Source organism: Ailuropoda melanoleuca, chromosome 7, assembly GCF_002007445.2.
Source record: "Ailuropoda melanoleuca isolate Jingjing chromosome 7, ASM200744v2, whole genome shotgun sequence".
Classification (NCBI taxonomy): domain Eukaryota; kingdom Metazoa; phylum Chordata; class Mammalia; order Carnivora; family Ursidae; genus Ailuropoda; species Ailuropoda melanoleuca.
The window spans coordinates 135,503,396-135,525,090 of record NC_048224.1 but is presented as its reverse complement, the minus strand read 5'-3'; the positions used below and the strand labels follow the sequence as shown (position 1 = coordinate 135,525,090).

Sequence of the window (21,695 nt, the reverse complement as noted above, 5' to 3'; positions counted from 1 at the left end):
ATTTTCTCAACAGTCTACAAGAAGATACTGTCTTACTTTTTACCCCCCAAAATTATTATGGCAACGTTGCCATTTTCCCAGGAGAAACTCAGGTCAGCATCAGCGGAGGAGTGGGGTATGGTTGTAAGATTGTAAACTTTAAGGAAACACTCAGATAAGCAAAGAGATATTTATACACACAAGAAGCGCCTATTGTTTTTAAGGAAGACAGTGAAAGTAAAAGTTGGTAACTCAAGAACACAAAGACAAGTAAGTGCCTTATTTTGCAACTAATATAATTATCTATAGCGTGCATATTTCTATGCGTGCATGTCTTTGAGTTTATTTTTACCAGAAATACTGTCCCTGTTTCCGTGCCTTGAAAAGTCCAGTGTTAGTAGACAAGCCTTTGATAATCCAAGTAGAGAATGACTTACGGTGCAGAAATGTATATGAAACACTTCTGTTCCTTGCCCCTTGAACTTTGGAGGAATGAAAATGTCTGGCACTCTCCACCTTCCTTTCTCTTCTGGAACTTGACCTGTAACTTAAATCCTCTTCCTCAGCAAAGTACCTGGCAGCCTCTCTCTGCGCAGCCGTAGTTACAGTGCTATTCAGAGGACACACCATCCTAAGGAGACAGAACAGCAGTGTGTTTCAGCAGAGTAGAGAGCATAGGCTGTTTTTTAAAAAGTACTGAAAATGGTCAAATGCTCCATCCTTACTCCTCTTCCTCCCTCTTAAAGTGGGAAGCGAACCAAGATGGTGAACAAGAGGCCAGTGGCTGCGGGACGTCCTCCCCACATACCCCAGGGTTGTTGCCACGGGGCCCTGCCAGAGCAGAGGACATGTGTGGGTCCCCTCTGTCGGTCAAGTTGTCCTCTAGCAGGTAGCTTGGTTGAAGGGTTGCCTGAGGTCCATCTTGATAATAAGAAAACACTTGCTATTTCTGGTCCAGTACAAAACGCTGGAGAGAAACTTCAGAATTTGGAGACCTGAATCTTAGCCGCCTTCTTCATCTCGACTAAGGCTGGGGAAAGAAGGAAAGGGGGTGTGGGAGTCTCCTCTTCTAGTGTTTACTGAACTTGGATGCTTGGCAAACAGGGAGCATCAAGCTAATTGTTTTTGAAGCAGGAAATCTGTGCTCAAGGAAGCAGGTGTTGTGGGATGATTACCACGTTTTAAAGTGACTGTATTAACTCTTTTGCTCTTTTGACTTTGACCCTGAAATAGTAAGCTTTTTGGAAGGTGCTGTCCCTTTTATGTATGGACTGTTACTAAATCGGTTGGTTCTGAAGGAAGGAGAGAGCGCTTAAGTAAACTTGAAACCAGATAGCGCATGTGCACCAGTGTTGACAGTCGCCATTTTTCTTTCTTTTCTTTTTTTTTTTATGTTTGGCTTTCAGCATTCCATACTTTCGGAAAACTTGTGACTAAGAGTGAATTCTTATTTTTCAAATTGTTTTCAGACATTTCATGTTCATGTAAACTTGGCTTATTGATTTCCTGATTTTTCTTTATTTTTTTGTTTTGTCCATTTTATTTTTAATCAGCTACATCAAATGGGTCTTTGGAGGGCCTGGATAACCAGGAGGGAGGGGTGTGCCAGACAAGAGCCATGAAGATCCTCATGAAAGTTGGACAAGGTAAAGACCATCTGCTGCTTCACGAAGCCACTGTAATCTGGTCCAGCCCCCAGCGAGCGCAGTGCCAGTGCTGTTAACGCCCGCCTTCACTCCCTCGTAGCTTAGTTTTAAAAGAAACCTTTCTCTGTACCTTGAGCCACTGACAGATTGCCTCAAGTCAATGTGACACACTTCTGTTATTGGAGATTCCTCTAAAAGTTAAGGTCAGCCAGGTCCAATGTCCATTGCCATATAATGTATATACATATATATATGCTCTTTTTTCTTAAAAGCGAAACACCTCTTTGATTCAAAAATTAAGATATCCAAAGTGAAAACTAAGTTTCTGCCATTTTGCCCATTTCTGCCTCTTGATTACAGAAGACTTTATTTCACTGAGCCTTTTCACATACAGATAACCTATTGTGCAGAATTATTCTTCTAATTAGACATCGGTATAGTAGTCAATCAACTTGCTCGTTTAAATTGAAATGTCATCTGCAATGCTCTGCCTGCCAAATGCAAGAATCCCTATAGTTTGCACAGATGGCCTCACAATCTAAACCTCTGAAATAACTAGTATAACCGTTTTGTTTTAAAAGGAAAATGATATTCTTGTATGTCACAGTACTTTGCATAAAGAATCTTACGTTCATTGCTATTTATGCCTCTTGAGATATACATCCAGAAGCTCCTAGAGCTAGATCTCATTAGACGCCTGGGCTGTAAGTAATCTATTCTTTGTCATGTAGATGCAAGTTCCGCTGGGTCAACCAGGCACAATGATCCAACACGACGCCCAGAACTCGAAGCCGGTACAAATGGAAGAAGTTCAACAACGAGTCCCTTTGTCAAACCAAATCCAGGTATAGCAGCATGAGCACGTGCGGATAGGTCCGTGTGTCCCGGGCGCCTCAGGTCCCAAGAAGTAGAACGGAGTCCCAGCACTTGGATACCAGTGGGGTTAACGTGTAGTTCCCGGAGCCAGTAATTTTTGCTCTCAGTTAGTTGTTATTAATTACTCAATCAGAACGAAATAACTCATTCCCACGAAAGGTGCACATTCAGAAGAGTAGAATTCATCAGATGTAGGTGCCAATTTTGAGCACCACGCATTCAGACCAGAGTTATTTTTATTGGTGACACTTAATCATGCCTGTTGCAACACTAGCTTAGAGCCGATGTTAATGTATATATAATTAATGTTCTAATCCCTCATCTAATTATATCTAATCCACAAAGAGCCCGATTGATCCACTTGAACATTTTAGGTGGCAGCATCTTGAAATATTGCATAATGCCGTTTTTCAGGTGGCTATACCGCTGAATTTTTTTTTTTCACATTTTCGGTGTAAAATAAAATACCACACGGATCCCTGGCCACAGTCTAGAATACCAGAGAAAGTTGGCTGTCATTTAACTTCATTTTCTTAACCGTCCTTGAACAGATAGCTATGTATTTGTTTCCACGCTAATGAAATTTTTATGTGGTGGCTGCTGGGCAGACGTCAGCAGTTTTGTATCCGGGATCCGCGCGCCTGGTTGGTAGCCGTGAATTTAGCATCTGCAGCGATATCCCCCCTCTTTCCAAGCGTCAAGGAGGGAAGTTGTTATTTCTAACTTTCAATGACAAGATGTGTCAAATTCTTGTGACAAACTGATAAATGGATAATATAATGATGCCAGGCAATTTTTTCGTGCTTAACATTTGGGTTGGCAGCCTGTTCAGTGTGAGAGTTTCTGCCGCCTTCCAAATATATTTTAGGTGTAAATCAAATAATACAAATGAGTTACGAGTTGAACGTTTTCCCGGGCCCCAGCAGTCCCTGGGCGTTCTGGGCCGCGGTGCTAGTAGGCAGGGCTCGTCTTCAGAACGCAGGCGGTTTGAGATTCCCAGGAAGCCTGCGCCCCCCGAGGAAAGCAGAAGGTCAGGGCGCACGCAGGCAGGAGTCACTGGCCAGGAGAAAGGGCTGCTTCCTGCGCGTGTCCCCGCTGGAGCCGTGGGCCGGTTCCGAGGCGTAGGCAAGCTCCCAGGTGGCCGTCACAGCCCGTCCCCCGCCATGGATGGACCGTGGCGCGTGTGGTTGGGTGCGGCCTGCAAGGCCGACCCAGGGTCCAGTGCCCTGATGTCCAAGCTTCTGCCACTGGGTCGCGGCTCTGAGGCGAGGGGCGGGGCTCTGAGCCGAGGGGCGGAGTCTGGCGGCCACCTGCAAGTTTGGTGATTCTGCGCTCCCTGCCAGCCGAGCTCCGGCCCGGCAGTAACCCGTCTGCTCCTTGTCTCTCCCCGCCTGTCAGGTTCTAGCACAGACGGCAGCAGCGCCGGACATTCCGGGAACAATATCCTCGGTTCCGAAGTGGCCTTATTCGCAGGGATTGCTTCAGGATGCATCATCTTCATCGTCATCATCATCACGCTGGTGGTCCTCCTGCTCAAGTACCGGCGGAGGCACAGGAAGCACTCGCCGCAGCACACGGCCACGCTGTCGCTCAGCACGCTGGCCACCCCCAAGCGCGGCGGCAACAACAACGGCTCGGAGCCCAGTGACATTATCATCCCGCTGCGGACTGCGGACAGTGTGTTCTGCCCCCACTACGAGAAGGTCAGCGGGGACTACGGGCACCCGGTGTACATAGTCCAGGAGATGCCTCCCCAGAGCCCGGCGAACATTTACTACAAGGTCTGAGACTCGGCGGTGCCTTGGCTTTCCCGAAGGAAACGTCCTGTCCCGCTGCCGCCCGAGGAGGGTTTGATGAGCCCCTGTGCCTCGACTGGACTGGAGCACAGCGGGGGCGAGGGAACGCCGCTTCTCGGAAGAGCCCTGTTGCGTTGGACAGCTTACCTAGTCTGTAGCGCCCCGGCCGCGGTGGAGACAGACGCTCGCCGGCCGCCGGGCGCAGAGGGTGCCGGCTGGGACCGCGGCGCTCGCCTCCCACCCCTCCACCTCGAAGCCATGCGCTGCCGTCACTCAGGCCTGCGGGGAGCCGAGGGAGACGGAGCGCCGGGGGGCCCGGGCGAGCTGTGAGCCTCCCGGGCGGGTGTCCCAGGCCCCTGCGCTGGGAAATGCCGTCCTCTTTGCCTCGGGCGTCCCTCCCGAGGAGCGTCCGGACTTGACACACAGACCTCGGGCTGGGGGAGGCTCGCAGGAGGTCCAGCTTCCAGTCCTCACCGTGGCACCCCCCCCTCCCGATCTCCGGGGCTCTGCCGTGCTTCCCCGGAGAGCCCCTCTCCCTCCACACTGCATCCCTGCTGGAACGCTCACGTTTGGTGTCTCCTGCTCCACGCACCTGCAGCCACAGCTACAGCGGAATGGGTAATTCACTTCTAGAAATTGTGTTTGCTAATAAGGAGCCTTGCAGCCAGACGCCAGGCTGGGCTGTCAGCCGTGGAAGACTAGGAGTTCTGGAAGGGGGCGGGCCAGAGAAAAGGGCTGTCTGCAAATGCAGTTCAACGCCGCTGCCTCCGAAGCAGAGTGGGGGGGAGAACCCATTTAGGTAGCACAGCACTTTGGTTTGGCTGAGATTTTAAGAGGCAAGTAGGAGGCACAACCCCACACGCAGTGGAGGAGGGTGCCTTTGAAGGAATCCGCTCTGATCACATGGCAACGTGCAGGAAAACCAGAGTCCCTCTTTGCGGGAGAGAACAAAGGGGCATTGTTGGGAGAGGAGCAGGCCAGGAGGGAAGGAGCAGTGGGCCGCTGATGACAGATTTGGGCAGGACTGTTGTGGTACTGGCAATAAGACGTACGGCTTCGAAGCTGTAGGAGAGTCGCTCTGCTTTGGATGATGCTTAAAGCAGACTCAGCTGCTATACTGATCACATTTTATTAAACACAGGGAAAGCATTTAGGAGAATAGCAGAGAGCCAAATCTGACCTAGAAGTTGAAAAGCCAGAGGTCAAACAGGCTGTAATTCCATCATCATTGATGTTATTGAGGAATTCTCTTATATAAAAGGTAGGTCAGATTCCCCGTCGTCCCCTCCCCCAGCCCCTTCCCCTCGGCCCTCCCCCACGGAGCCTCCCGACACTTCGGTTTTGGGTGGTGCTGACCTGTCCGGCTGCGCCAGCCAAGGAGGGGGAGGTACTGAGCGAGGCCACCGCACAGCTGCTCCGTGTCTAGGTGAAGCACACGGCGAACCTTAAGCTGGAAATCAATGATGATGTCGAGGGGGAGAAGGAAGATAGCACGTATTTATAATAGGTCTATAGAACACAAGGGGTAGAAAGTGAAAGATTTTTACTAATATATATTTTAAGATTGCACACAAATCACACCAGAGGATGTGAAATTCACTTGTGGCAGTTGCGTGGTCCCAACGCTCAGTGCTTAAAAAAGAAAAATTGGACAGCTACTTCTGGGAAAAACAACATCACTCCCCAAATAACAATAACGAGAGTAAATACAAAAATAACCCAGTCCTCTGAAGGCATCTCACGGAACCTAGACTAGGAAATGCAAGCCCCAAACACCAGGAAATGGACGTGACCGCACCATATATTGAACAGTGGCAAGATGTCCGGGCATTTCTTCTCTGTGTCGTGTTTCCCCTTGCCTTATGGCTCAAGTGTTCGCTGAAACCCACCGGGTCACGTGGAGAGGCTGAGGCGTCAAGTTCAGCTCCAGCCCCCTCCGCCCTCTGCCCTTCCCCTTCCCGTCCCCTCCCTTCTGGGAAACAAAACGAGTAAACAGGAAACCTACTTTTTATGTGCTATGCAAAATAGACATCTTTAACATAGTCCCGTTACCATGGTAACACTTTGCTTTCTGAATTGGGAGAAAAAAAATGTAGCAACAGCATTTTAAGGTTCTCAAACCTCCAGTGAATACCTGCAAAAATGAGTTGTCACAGAAATTATTCCTTCTCTATTTCCTGAACCTGAAAATGATGTTGGTCCAAAGTGCGTGTGTGTATGTGTGAGTGAGTGAGTGGTATACATGTGTACATATATGTATAATATATATCTACAATATATATTATATATATCTATATCATAGTTCTGTGGAGGGTTGCCATGGCGACCAGCCACAGTACATATGTGATTCTTTCCATCACCCTACCCTCTCCTTAATGTGCATCCATACAAGATTTTCTTGTAAGCCATCAAAAATTAGCCTTTCGGATGGGGGAGAGGGGCAAGAAGGGGAAAAATGGGAAATAGTCTGATTTTAATGAAATCAAATGTGTGTCTCATCGGTTGGCTACATTTTGGTTATACGCTAAACTGTGAAATCAGATGAATTGATGAAGAGTTACCTGCAACCAATTGAAAAGTGTTCTGTGCGTCTGTTTTGTGTCTGGTGCAGAATATGACAATCTACCAACTGTCCCTTTATTTGAAGTTGGTTCAGCTTTGGAAAGTTACTGTAAATGCCTTGCTTGTATTATCATCCCTAGTCACCTGACTTTGGAATTTGCACCATAATGTTTAAGTGAAGATGCTGTAAATAGGTTCAGATTTTACTGTATATGGATTTGGGGTGTTACAGTAGCCTTATTCACCTTTTTAATAAAAATACACATGAAAACAAGACAGAAATGGCTTTTCTTACCCAGATTGTGTACATAGAGCAATGTTGGTTTTTTATAAAGTCTAAGCAAGATGTTTTGTATAAAATCTGAATTTTGCAATGTATTTAGCTACAGCTTGTTAAACGGCAGTGTCATTCCCCCCTTTGCACTGTAATGAGGAAAAAATGGTATAAAAGGTTGCCAAATTGCTGCATATTTGTGCCGTAATTATGTACCATGTATATTTATTTAAAATTTCGTTGTCCAATTTGTAAGTAACACAGTATTATGCTTGAGTTATAAATATTTTTTTCTTTCTTCGTTTTATTTTAATAGCCTGTCCTAGGTTTTCAGTCTGCTTTACTTCCACATTGCAGTCAGCCCCCAGAAACGAAACCCATGAGGTCACATTCCACGTCTGTTTCAAACTGAATTTGTTCTTAAAAAAATAAAATATTTTTTTCCTATGGAAAAAGCGCCTTCAAAGTCTTTTCCTTTCCCTCTTTTTTTCTTTTCTTTTTTCTTTTTCTCTTGTTATTTTAATTTGCTTTTCTACTCCTTTTTCTCTAGAATTGCAGTTATCCAGGGCCTTCTGCCCGGGGGCATTTGCCGTTTTTCAAATCAGGACATGCACGTACTACGATTGTTAATTTTGCAAAGCGCCACGAGCCCATTGGTTTCCCCATAAAACTCGAACTCGCATTTCACAAATAATATTTTATCGTAAGGTTTCATCAAGTCCTAAGCATCCTGACCAGAAAACGTCTCTGGTTTCACCTGGGTCACACCATCGGAGCCATGACCTCGTTCGGTTAAGAGAGGAAAAGGAGGGAGATATACTTCTGTTATCTCAACACTTAAATCCAGGTTGTTCTAGTTTCCATTCAAGCAGAGCAGTTTGCCATAGGCACCTTCATCGTTCTTCATGGAATAATCCCAGGAGGAAGGAAAAAAGTCCAATGTTCTCTGTAAAACCTTAACACTGATGAAATCATGTTTTGCAGTAACCGGATTGAAGCAAGCAAGAGGCCAGCGGTGACTTGAACCACATTTTCAATACTGGTCTTCCGGGGGACGGTGCCGGGGCACCCGGAGGGTGGGGAGTGACTTCCCTCTGCTCTTGCTGAGACCGATCAGACTTCCTACCATGGGAGGGAGATCTTCCTCACCTGCAGGTACTGAGAGTAGAGCCGCAGTTGAGGCAGAAACAGCTCTTGGTTACTAAAAAATGCTCCCATCTCTGGCTGCGTTACCTCAGGCTATTCCTTACCTGACTTGGGAGGAGGCACTTCAGGTATGGAGGGGGATGAAAAAGGACCCCAACCCAGGAGCCAGATGATACTCCAGGCGAAACTGACTTGCTGCAGATCACAGCCCCAGCCAAGTGAAGAATTGGTAGGTTTCAGCCCTCCCCCCAACCCCCGCAGGAGGTTGCCATGCCCTGGTTTTAGAATCAGGGATCTCGGAGGCATCTTCCTGGCATACTTGTCCTAAAGAAATGTTTGTGGACTAAATGCTTTCCTTCCAAAAAAAAAAAAAAAATTCTCTAGGAGCCCACAGTTCCATGTGGTGCTAGAATGATAGTTCCATTCCTATCCGCCCCATCACTGCAAATCCAAGTTCCAGGGCACAGTTTACAGCCCAGTGACTAAGTGGGATGCCCCACCCTCCATACCAATATCGCTAATGAGCAGTCTGGGCCGAAGCAAAAGAACAACAGCCAAGTATTGCATTTTCAACGGACACCGCGGCCTTTATTGCTATTTAAATTACCAAAGACACCGTGTCATTGTTCCCACCTAGTGTTCCAAACGAAGGTCTCCCAACTCGGTAGGCCAAACTCCAGGAAGAAATAAAATGCGCCCAGTTGTTACTCTTTTTAGCTGGCAAGAAGGAAATTTACAGAAATTTCACTTAGATGTTCTTCTCTGAAAGGTAAGCCCACTCTAATGTTGTCAATTTCCTTGTTGGTAAAACAGTTGCCGGTTCAAACACAGGGAGACAGGTTCCCAGTGTAAAGGAGGGGGGGAAATTATATAGAGAGAAAGAGAGCAGTTCTAGCTAACTGCCATTCACCTTGCTGTCAGTCTCTGGACCCAACCCAGAGAAGGATCAGTCAAAGGCAAAAACAACCCAGAGGAGTAAAAGTCACTTCCCTAATGGGAGTACAAAGGGATGATTACCCGACTCTTGGCATGGGTAGCAAATAGGTCTTCAGGTGGCTCCAAAGGACACATAAATGCTACTGTGCGAAGGACACTAGCCTGCCTGTTCTGCTGCTTTTTTGTTTCCAGTTGATTTGGGGTGATGTTTGCGGTGTTTACACCATACATGTACTTGAAGGCAACTTTTCTGTGTTGTAACGGAAGTCTTACCCATTCTCGGCTTTGTAGGTAGGGAGGCATTTATCCGTGATGGGGGAGAGATTAAAACAATATATTTATTTGCAGTAAAACACTGCACACCAGGTTGACGAATCAATTTTTTAGTGATTAAACTCTGCCCCAGAAGCTAAAGATGCACCCACCTCAAGACTTTTATGCTGTGATACATTGATTAATGAAGGCTCTTCAAAACAGTTCTCCCCATGAAGTTAATTATGTTTTAAAAAACAACCAACCCCCTCATATACGTAAGGACACAGCACGAGGGAAATCATACCAGCACAGTTCATGACCAATCATAGATGGCCGCTGAGTGTGTTAAATGCAGGAAAGGGGAGACCTCGCTCACGGCTCTTTCTGCTACCGATGGCTCTGTGGTCTCCCCGCACATCCCACTGTGTTCTGTGCCTCAGCGGCCCCACGTGTAAAGGGAGAGGGTGGGACTCCAACACATTGAAGGTCGCTTTTAACTTTAGCAGGATTTGAAGCAAAGCTACCAGCCTTTCAGCTGTACAGAAATGCCTTGATGTAAACTGTTCTTAATCCCGGTTTCCCGGGGAAGGTGGGGGGGAGCTTTGAAGACCTAGGGCAGTTCACAGTCACACCCCACCCCCTTTGGGCTGCCCTTGACCATCTCCCCACCGCCTCCAGCAAGATCCCACATGGGGCTCGGGGCTCTGCTGCTCCCCACCCCTTCCTGGCATGGGAAGAAAATTCAAAAAGATCCAGTAACTGGCAATGTATACGTACTGGTAGAACTGGGAGCCACGCTCTTGGTGGTTCAACTTTATTCATAATTGTCAAGTAGATCTTTTTTCTTTATTTACACACATTTTCGGGTCACTGCAGGCAGGTCCCCAACTTCTATTTAAGTACTTTGTAGGACGCCACTGTGGGCCAGGCAACGCGTAAGGTGTCAGTGGCGGTCTCTTCCACCAGCTAAGAGAGCCCACCTAAGCTTCATCTTCCTCATAGATGTGAGTGTATGCTTGCTTAGTATTTGATTCTTTCCATGCTGGTGTACCTGAAACACGTCCCTGTTATGTATACCTCCTTTATTATTTATACTTCTGCGTCTGTTGTCTGTGGCAAAGAATTCTATCACTGGAGAAACGTCTTTAGTTGATAATAGAGCTATTATTTCCCAAGTGCCATTCATAATAAAATGACTAGAGTTTTTTGTGTGTGTGTTTTGTTTTTAAAGCCATGGTGACTCTATCTTAAAAAGTCCAAGAACAGTAGGGGAGATAAACGTCATCAAAGAAAATCGCTTAAAATCAACTGAAATCTTAAGCAAAACCCAGCATTTGTGTTCCAGGGCTTCATTAATGCAACCTTACAGGAAGACCCAAAAAAGTGGGAGAAAGTAATGTCTAGCTCTAAGATCCAGCAAGTGGGGAAAATTAAAACGAAACAAAACAAAACAAAATGCTCCAGGAGGAGGTCCTGGCTGGCTCCATCTTTCACTTGGGTCCCTAAGTATCTGGTCTCTTGGTTCTTTATCATCTGGCTGATCTGCATATTACCCAAGATGCTGAGAACGATGTGAGAGGCTTCAATAAACAAAACTTCCAGTTTCTGTGTTATACATGTGTGATTTAGTGCAGTTCGGATTCCTTTATAACCTTCTGATGAAGGGTCGTTGACTCTGAGAGAAAGCCTACAGCCCGTGCGGAGGGGACACCTCTGTCTGGATCTCCTGGCTCCTTGCAGGTCCCCAGGCCCACCACACCACTGCCCCTCCCCCGAGACCAACAGTCGGGATGTGGGGACTTCCTATGCTTTGACTCAGTTTTACGTGCCTGGTTCTGAAGTGCAGCTTATAAAACACGACAAGTCAGAAAATAGCATCTCTGTAGCTTTTCAGCGGTGAACGAGCACGAGTTAGGAGAGCGTGATGACGGAGAGGCAGGGAGAGCACAGCGTCCGCGGTCCTCAGTGGCAGACTTTTCATCAGAGTGGGCCGAGACACCAACCAGGAGCCCACGCCAGCAGACTCATGCTTATCTGCAAGCCTAGAAGCTTCTGCCCCGTGAACACAGGCACAATTTGTTCACGTATCCCACATGCATGTAGTTGGCACTGCATGTATAGCAGGCACTGTGCTAAGTACAGGGCATGGCGACAGGGAAGACAAAATCCCTCCTTACGGGGAGCTCAGAGTCGGCTCAGCAGCCCTGATCTCTCACGAATAACAATGACACATCTCTCATGTGTGTAGGAAAGGAAGGAATAACGATTCTAGCCGCTGTAGGTTTTATTCCGGGAGCGCCTTCTTAAAAAAGTATTAGTCTGTTAGTAGACTTCTTTTCATCCACCTGCCTGTTCTGTTCATGCGGGTTAAATTTCTTTCCTTTAAAATCTTTCATTATATATATGCCAAGTGGCTGGTTAGAACACTGAATTTAGTATAACTGCTCTTCCAAACTTCTTAGGAGTTTGCCTGAAGTGCCTGCCTCTGGCCTTAAAGGGCAAATCAAAACATTTCCAATTGGTTTCCAGCCCACATTACAATGTGTATGTGTATTTGAAAGACTGTTTCTTGGCTATAATTGGTAGGTTTCTTGTAGCCAGTTCTCAGGAAAGAATTGCAGAGAGCTTTATGTCGGCTAACAGCAGTTAGCACTGAGCTCAAAAACAGCAGGAAGAAAAATGAAGTCTGAGCATCTGGGATGGTTGCCAGAGTGACCTACATAAGCGTTTCAGGCGAGCAGATGCGAGGCTGCTCCTGCAGGAACCTGGGTCTCTGCCTTTCAAGTGTCCTGCTCATGAAGGGGAGAGGAAAGATAAGCTCCTACCAACTCCCTTAAATATTTTAGATAAAAATAATGACTGTGTTAATCTCACTATAACGTCACCGAATTTATTCCTCCCATACTGCTGGCCAGGGGTCAAGAAAAGACTAGAACACACCATTTTCCAGGAGCCTGTGTATCAGAGGTTCATACCGTATGCAGCAGTCACATGCGGGTCTATTAAAAACATCCCCCAGACGTGGTCGAGGCACCGTTCCGCGTTTCCAGAGAGGAGGCCGTGATTCACTGTGTCGGACAACGACAAGCACATCTCGGCGGTTCCTTCTCTCGGGCTCCCTCACCGCACCGCGGGGTCTGGGTCGTGCTGCAGGGAATTCGGAGTGTGGGAAACCGATCAGAGGCTGTGCATAAAGCAGTGAGCAGGACTCATAAACCTCTGTGTGTAGTGACCATTCACGACACAGGGAGAGGCGGCGGCAGCCGGAATGGCAGCATACCTCCCCTCCGGAAGAATGACCTGCAGGGACATACTTTCTCCCTGAGTCACTGCCACCTCAAGGACGCATGAGAGAAGGGATTCGAGTCTGATGGCTTTTCATCCCCCTGTGCACTATTCTTAAGAGTCTCGTGATGCTGGCTTTAACAACAGATTTGGGGAAAGTGCTTCAAACAGGGCAACAGAATTTTTTTAAGCGAAATCACCAGCCAAGCAGGTACTGTGATTACGATAGTCATTAAGCAGTTTAAAGAGTCTGGTTCTGCTTAATAAGCTCGCCCAGCTTTTTATGGGCCTGCACAGAAATGCCTTTGGAGAACCCGTTCGACGGCAGACCGTCATCACCACTGTTTTCTGTGATGTATCTTGATTTCAGATTTTGATGTCTGATTTCTGACATTTTAATACGACTACTTCTGGACTCCATCTACATCAACCCTAAGGTAGAAAGAGGGGAGATCTATGAACCTCTCTGCTCTTAAGTGGTGTGCTTTTTGTCACTTGTTGCATTTTATTTTCCTTAGCTTCTGACTTGGGAAATTTTCAGATATAGCGCAAGTTGAAAGACCAGAACAACAAACTCACATCTATCTGCCATGTAAATGCGACAGTTAACCTTTTGCACCCATATGAATGCACATTAAAAAAAAAATCTTTGTAGAGATTACACTATACACATTATTCTACATGATGCTTTTTAAATAAATAATGATCTTGGAGATCTTTCTTCATTGGTACATTCAGATCCCCCCTTTTTTAACAGCCATATAATATGCCACAGTTCTTTTAAATCATTGCCCACTAGCAAAATTTGGTTTTTAAGCTCCTACACACAAGACATCTTGAGGATCTCGTGGTTGGCGGCAGAGACAGCGGAACTCATCAGATAATTTGCAAACTCTCCTATTTTTCTCAGCCTCACTTGCAGTTAGGTCCCAGAGGGTGCCCCTCAAAGACGGTGGGAGCTCGGTCAGCCTGGGTCCTGAGTGACTGAGTGGAACAGAGCCCCCTGCTGACCTGTGTTACTTTCCATGCTCTTTCCATGAGACTCAAATTTACATGTGAAGACAGAAGATTGGGGGATGGTCTGTTATCATAGCATGTGCCTACCCACCCTGATTTATATGTGCTTAACATCTTACAGTATTTTCCCAAGTGTATCCATAAGCTAAATCCCTAGCAGCGGAGTGACTGTCTAAAAGGGAATGCACATCTGGAGTTTTGATAGATACTGCAGGATTATGTTCGATTTTCTCTTTTAAATATATAACTTCTGCTCCACTCCATTGCCTCTTTTCTCCAGTTTGTTTGCATTTTTACTCTGTAATGTCCTTTAAAACCTACAAGAGGCAAATGGGATGAAGAAGATGGATGCCAACGGGATGTGTATATACGTCAATGTTCGTTAGTGTTTTTGCAATTAATACGGGGGCCCAGTGTGTGCGCGTGCATTCAGACCTGTGGTCTTGAGCTGAGCTCATGATGCAGACTTGTATTTCGCTTCGGGTAGAGAAAATGCCTCTCTATGCGCTCCTTAGTAGCAGTCAGTTACCTTGCTAATGCGAACTGTACTACTATCCAGGACCTATTGTAACTTTCAACTAGTAAGATTTAGGCCGTAAGTCCCCTATGAATTACTTTGTTACTTCTTTGTTTTTACTGTGTGCAGGTGGACTGGGATCCAGAACCAGTCAGAGGTTGTGTTAATGGTTCTATGGAAAAATTGCAACACATGGGCTTTATTTACTGAGCGACTCCCTCAAATGACTCCTCACTTGCCTGAAATGTGCTGGAAGCTTGGAAAGAGAAATGGAAAGCACCAAAGATAAAGCTGCTATTGAACGAGCAATCGTAGCCTCATCCTTTGATCTTGGTTTTCAAGAGGAACATCTTCTTTTTGGAAAATGAATTTTGTTTATTAAGGGAAATAAAATTTGGGGAAAATAAGGAATTGTTCTAAGAATTATGACTGTCTACCAAAGCAGTTCCAGAAACATGGATTCTCCATTTTAAAACAGCACTTCCTATACCCCAGGCCAGAGGTCCAGATTCCACAGGACTACAGAATGAGCCCAAGAATCCTTTTTTTCCCAACAAGCATGCAAGAGTGCTGACAAATACATGGCTGATAACAGCGTGATGTTTTCTCTGTCCTGGGCTCAGTGTCTTCAGTGAAAGGTCATAAACACCCTAACATAATTCTACTTTTTTTTAAAGATGTTATTTATTTATTTGACAGAGAGATTGAGAGAGAGAGAGAGCACAAGCAGGAGAAGGGGCAGAGAGAGAAGGAGAAGCAGACTCCCTGAAGAGCCGGGAACCTGACATGGGGCTTGATCCCAGGACCCTGGGATTATGACCTGTGCTGAAGGCAGACACGTAACGACTGAGCCACCCAGGTGCCCCTAACATAATTCCACTTACCAGATAACGAGGAGCAACGGGTATGAGGAGACATGCATGCAATATATTTTCTTTCTTGGACAATAATTTAAAACTCCTTAGAGCTAGAACTCAAATTCAGAGCTGGAACTCCCTAGATCGGGCTGCAGTGTCCACCTATTCTCGCACGAGGCTCAGAAAGTCTCCGTTTATGGACAGACACCTGCTCTCTCGGCCGCCTCAATGCCCGTCTGGGCCTCACTTGTCTGCATGTATTACAGATGGTTAAGAAAGAGATTCAGCCAACACATCGGGGACTTCATGCAGAGGGGCCAGCAATGGATGAGGCCCTAGGGAAAGGGTTTGGTTGGTTTTGAGTGGATCTCATGCACCTCGGCTTTGTTCTCCCTCCCCACCAGGCTGCGTGTCCCGGGGCCTCCCCAGCAACTGGGCGGGCATCCCTGCTGGCTGGCCCCCTTTACCCCGGCGCTACGCTGCCCAGTTGGCTTTGGCATGAACCACACCCACCGGGGTCTACCAGCTTCGTATCTCCGTTTCTCCCCACCAAATTCCAGCTGTCGAATCTGATGAACAGATTCTAGAGGTTGGAAGGCTTTGTTTCGGAAACACATGGTTTATTTAACTCCTGCCTTCTGAAGACAGTGCCCATTTTTCCTGTTTTTCCCAATAAAATGTCAGCTGAGAGCAAGTCAATAGAGAACTATTTTTTTGGCAATAAAAGCTTCTCTGTAACATTCAACCTACGCCCGCCCCGTCCAGATATAGAACTCACTTTGGCTCTGGTTTCCCAGCGCACTGAGCGCAAGACAAGCAGGATTTGTTTTTCCTTTCTTCCTTCCTCTGTTTCCCACCATGCACACTTCCATTTTTTTCTCACAGGCGTTGAGAAACTGGGCAAGGCTTTTAATTATTTCAGCACACACACTATCAATAGCTTATGGTGATAACCAAGGAGAGAGAAAATGGGGTCCATTTGTTCTCTCTCAGGCTCGTCCCCTTTCTTTTTTGCCAATTTCCACATGCAGGGAAATAGCTCAGAGGGCTCATGTTCTGTGGATGTGAGCCACGGGAGGCTTGCTCTGAGCATTATCAAAACACATTAGAAAAAGATCACATGGCAAGCAAGAGCAGGCTTGGCCCAGCCAGGGCAACCCCCCCACTACCCCCCCCGAGCTGGGACTCCGGTGGAATGCAGCTCCGTGCAATGTTGCTCATCACATCTTCCCTCCTTCCTGGCAAAACCTGCAAGGGGTGACCCTCCTGTTCAAGCCAAACCACGCAGGGCTTGAAATGCAAAGGGGGTCTTGCAAAAAAGACCCTGCCATCCCGTCACGGTGCTCTTGAAAGATAGCTGAACACCGTTATTGAGTTTGCGTTGGCAGGGGATGGCCGTGGGAATCCGCTGAAGATTCTTGAGAAAGCTACTTAACCTCCGGATACCTCAGTTTCTTCATCAATGAAAAGAAGTCTATTAACACCCACCTTGAAGAGCTGTTGTGAAGATTAGTAGAAATAGCACGCATACATAGTCCTAGAAGATAATAGGCACTCAATAATGATCTTTGCACGGTGCTTCTGTGTTGCAAATAGCTGATCTGAAGTCTTGGCTTTGTGATAGATTTTACTATGACCACGCGTGATCTCGTGTTGCTGATATTTTTAAGCCCATACCTCTTAATGGACAGGCAAAGCACCCTCTTAACATTCCATCATATACACAGCATCTTTAGATGGCTCTACACGAAGGGGAAAACCATTAGCAAATTTTTTCCAGAATAAGGAAAACACAAACTCTGTTTGCTCCTCACGGTTATGCCTCTATTTTTTAAGCCAACACACACTTTATATAAAGTGTTACTGATTCAGACCCAATGTAAGACCTTGTCTTCCTTGGTTTATATCTTAAGTCGAAATATAATCATGTAAATGTGTATGTCGAAAATATCAGGTGAACATTCCTGCCCATACGCCAGTGTTCCACATTCGGAGCTGCGGCCGGACAGCAGTACGTTGCCACACACGGTAAGGGTGAGGGAGGTGTTCACAAACAGCCAGCAAGTTCCAGAATTAGTGGCTTGGTGATAGGTTTGCTTCCGGACACAACCACAGCAGTGGGATTCTCCCGGGTTGGTAGAAGTTCTGACCACTTCACAGTATAGTTAGTGAGGGTACAAATTCCCCTCGAACTAAATGCTGTCAGCTGAATTATGTCCCCTCCCAAACTCCTATGTTGAGTCCTAACGCCCAGCACCTCCGCATGTGACCGTACTTGGAGACAGGGTCCTTAACAGAGGCGATCAAATTAACGTGAAGCCATCTGAGGGCCTAATTCAATAGGACTGGTCCTCCTAAGAAGAGAAATTTGGGCAGAGACACGCACAGAAGGAAGACAATGTGAAGACACAGGGAGATGACGGCCATCTGCACGTCAGGGACCGAGGCCAGGAACAAACCCTTCCCTCTCAGCGCTCGGAAGGGAACCAACCCTGCCAGCACCTTGACCTCAGACTTGAGTCTCCGGTACTGTGAGAAAATACGGATCTCTTGTTTACCACCCTGTCTCTGGTATTTCGTTACATCAGCTCTAGCCAGCTAATACACCAAATATCTCCCATAATTTGTTATTGGTCTGAAAGAAATTCCTGGACTCCTCGTCACCTGCTTTCTGTAACATATGAAGCTGTGAACTTTCGCCAGTACGAGGAAGAAAAATGCTTCAGTAGAAAACAAGACATGATCTCGGGCAGGGGCTGGCACATGTTTTCTGGAAAGGGTCAGATAGTAAACATTACGGCTTGCTGGCCGCAAGCGCTCTGCTGTGCCACGCGATCCTGCTGTCATCGTGGGAAGGTGGCTGCTGACTGTGGGTGAACCAAGGGGAGAGGCTGTGTCCCAATAAACTTTCCAGAAGCCGGTGGGAGCCTGCTTGACTCCTGGAGTAGAGCACACCATTCAGCTTATCCCGTTCACGCCTTTCTGTGCCTTTGACTTGTTTCTAACTCTCTAAACTGCAGAAGACAGATAGCTACAGAGTTGTCTAAAGACAGGGAAATCAGTTCTACCTGGTAGAGGTAGGAGCTCGATGGACTTTCCTCCTCAGCTGTGGAAGAGGCTGGGTTTGCCTTCATCAGCACATTCATTCATTCATTCATTCATTCATTCAATATTCCTGGTGTGAAATTGTGTCTGTCCTTTGTCTTCTCTTATAAGCGGTTTGTTGCCTCTTACCAGCTTCCTGATTAATAAGCTAAGTGTAATCTTTAATGTGTGCCAATTTTCATATTGGTTTCAGAGTCATGATTCGACCTATTTTTAGAAAATGATGCTTTAACACTGGGTGAAGGGATTATGTCATCCAGGCAGATGAAAACATTAGCTATATTATCCTACAAAAATGCTGAGAAGCCCAAGTGTATGAGGCAGTGAGTTATAAAGTTTTTTTTTTCTTTTTTATCTTTGTGTGTGTGTGTGTGTGCTTGTTTTAGAGAGGAGGTAAGAGAGGGAGGAAGGACAGGCAGAGGGAGAAAGGGAGAGAGAATCTTAAGCAGGCTCCATGCCCAGCGCAGAGCCCGACGTAGGGCTGGATCTCAGGACCCTGAGATCATGACCTGAGCCGAAATCAAGAGTCAGACCTTAACTGACTGAGCCATCCAGGTGCCTCAGTAATAAAGTTTTGATGTAGTGGGCTCTTCCTTTGTCCTGGGTTGATGGGCGCCAGTCGGGGACGTGGGCAGTCAAACAGAGTGACAAGAGACTGGAACTCAACAGATCTTGACCTGCATTAGAGATGAATCCTTCGTCATTGGTGACATTGGGTAGCTCCCACAAGCTCTGCCGTCCTAAGTTTTCTCACCATAAAATGGGCATGATGGTAGTTCCCACCATGGAAGGTGTTCCAGGAATCAAACGAGCCATGCCCATGAAAGATTTGACATCGACGTAGCGCCTTCTACGAGCGAGCGTGAGAAACCACGTGACGGCTAGGTAAACGTGGGCTGGTGTTATTATAAAGACAAGAATGAAGACACGTAGAGTTTAGGGGATATGCAACAAAGCAAGGAAAAGCCTTGCTCTACCCTGAATTTGTCTGGGTGGCAGCATCTCGTTTTTTGGAGAGGACAGTGAGTGGGAAAGGGGTGCCCTGGCCAGAAGTCTCACTCTTTCATATCTCCCAACCTGATAAAAGCCGGGAATTTCCTTGCACATTTTCTGCCAGTGATTCACACTTGCAATTTTTATGATAACTTGGAAACAAAAACACACAGTCACAAAGCCATTCCCACCAAGGGTTGGGGATGGGGACGGGCCATGCTTCTGCCACACCCAGCATGCCAGGAGGAACTGCTGAGTCCAGAAGGACTGTGCAGGTCAGATTGCGACATCGACCTGAAACAATAGGGCTTAGGAGGTCAGAGGTTTTGTCTTCTTCGGGGTTGCTTTGGATTTCTTAGCTCAGATCTTTGCTGGTTATGAGTGCGTTAAGTCTCAAAGCATGCTAGGTAGGACTTGTGTACTTTGTGTGCATTTCTTTGCAGTAATTGTTATTATTATTATTTTTTTAGATTTTATATATTTATTTGACAGAGAGAGAGACATCGAGAGAGGGAACACAAACAAGGGGAGTGGGAGAGGGAGAAGCAGGCTTCCTACTGAGCAGGGAGCCCAATGTAGGGCTCGATCCCAGGACCCTGGGATCATGACCTGAGCCAAAGGCAGACGCTTAATGGCTGAGCCACCCAGGTACTCCTCTTTGCAGTAATTATTAACTTTATTTTTTAAATGGCTCTGTTCAAATTCTGTTTCAAAATATCTGCACACACCAAAAGCAAACTCCACAAATGCACAATGATCTGCAGCTCTGTGGACGTCTGAGCTAGGAGCACGAGGGATACAGGATGATGATGGCTCAGCCCATCACCACAAGGACCACACGCCTGTGCAGACCTGCTCAGGAGGACCCGGCCGAGGGAGAAGGGCAGGAGGAGCCCTGGTGCCAGAGCTGCCTCGCCGTGATCATCAGAAGGGAATCCCACTGCGTGCGCGATTCAACTCTCGGGGGCTGTGTTTAACTCATACCATGAAGATAGCACACTCCTTGCGCTCTCACCATAAAAGGAGCCGACAGATAGCTGTCATTGTGCTCCAGAGGCAGGGGGATAGGATACCTTAGCCCAGACCAGGGTCAGGAAGCAGCGGAGCAGTTTCAGGCAGGGTCCAGTTAACTCAGCAAGAGCTCCAGCTCTGGAGACACTGTTCGTCAAGTTCTTTTGACTATAACCCAGTTACGCACTACGCACTATGCCGTCCCCTAGCGCGCCTCGCACCCCCGCAACACCACACAACTGAAACGAACGTTTCACAAAACCACAGTTACCATTATCATATGCTTTAAAAAAAAAAAATCTAACGCATTACGTGATTTCACAATTTCCTCCAACTTGCTGTGGGTCAAAGCCCACGATTTGAAAATCACTGATACAGGAGTTCTAGGATTCTCCGGAGGAGTTCCAGGTAATATGGGCATTAAGTTAGGGTCTTGAAGGAGTTAATGAAGTGAGCGATACTCTTGCATCCACATGGCTATCTTTTTTTAAATCTTGCCTCAGGATGAGTATAGATTTCTAACAGTCTGTGCCTCAGTTTCCTCATCTGTAAAGCGAGGGAATGAAGAGTGCCAATCTCATAGGGTCATCGTGATGGTTAGAGGGACTAATAAAGCACATAAAACAATACTGTCTATGGTAAGACTGTTAGCTTCTATTGCTGTTGCTGCTGTTGTATTTATATACAGCAGATGTAGTGACCAGGGAAAGAAACAGTTTCTATTTATTTTTATCAGGATGTAACTGACATGTACCATTATAGTATTTTTCGGCTACATAATGTAATGATTCCATATTTGCATATATTGCAAAACTTACAGCTTTGGAAACAGTTATTTAATTTTTTAAAAACCATAACTGAGAATAAAAGTTTTTGCTTCCTTTGACTTCTCATTTTAGGGCAGCCATGAAAAATTGCAATTAGAATGCATAAGAGAAAATGAGCGGCCCGCACGGGGTTTGTCTTAATAATCTTTGCCGATTACTTACCACTGACACCATTTCCAAATAATCTATTATTAGCACAACACGCCAAGGGAAAGAATATAGACAAGACTTTCTTCATTTTATAGAAACCACAATCTTTGTTATGAAGACCTCCCCAAAGTCTCAGTCAACACTGTTGTCTTGCTTAACTGAACTTCAGGACAGCTAGAGGCTCAACTCCAAGATTGTATTTTGTCACTCTCGCTGGGGGTCGGATCTAGTCCAGTGCCTGAACTCCATCCCAGGTAGGCACACATCCTAGGTGCATTTTTTTTTTTTTTTAACTGAAGGTCCTTTGCTGGTCTTGCTCCCATGAGTGGCCACGACAGGGGGAAAGGAGAGGGAAACCAGCTGGTGAGAGGAGGGGCCATCTCCACGACAGTCCATTTATACACCGAACTAAACAGACCAACAGAGAGTCACTGCTGCCATGGGGAGCTGGCAGCATGGGAAG

At 46.5% G+C, this 21,695-nt stretch overlaps 1 protein-coding gene across 1 annotated transcript in view; it reads left to right on the top strand.

The window, feature by feature from the left end:
* The window catches only part of EFNB2 (ephrin B2), a 43,588-nt gene extending 36,453 nt beyond the window's left edge, over positions 1-7,135 (top strand). The window contains exons 3-5 of the mRNA XM_002915861.4: positions 1,533-1,625; positions 2,357-2,470; positions 3,900-7,135. Coding sequence (XP_002915907.1) covers positions 1,533-1,625; positions 2,357-2,470; positions 3,900-4,288 — 596 coding nt within the window. The 3' untranslated portion in view covers positions 4,289-7,135. The remainder of the gene's footprint in view (positions 1-1,532; positions 1,626-2,356; positions 2,471-3,899) is intronic.
* Positions 7,136-21,695: the final 14,560 nt, after the last annotated feature.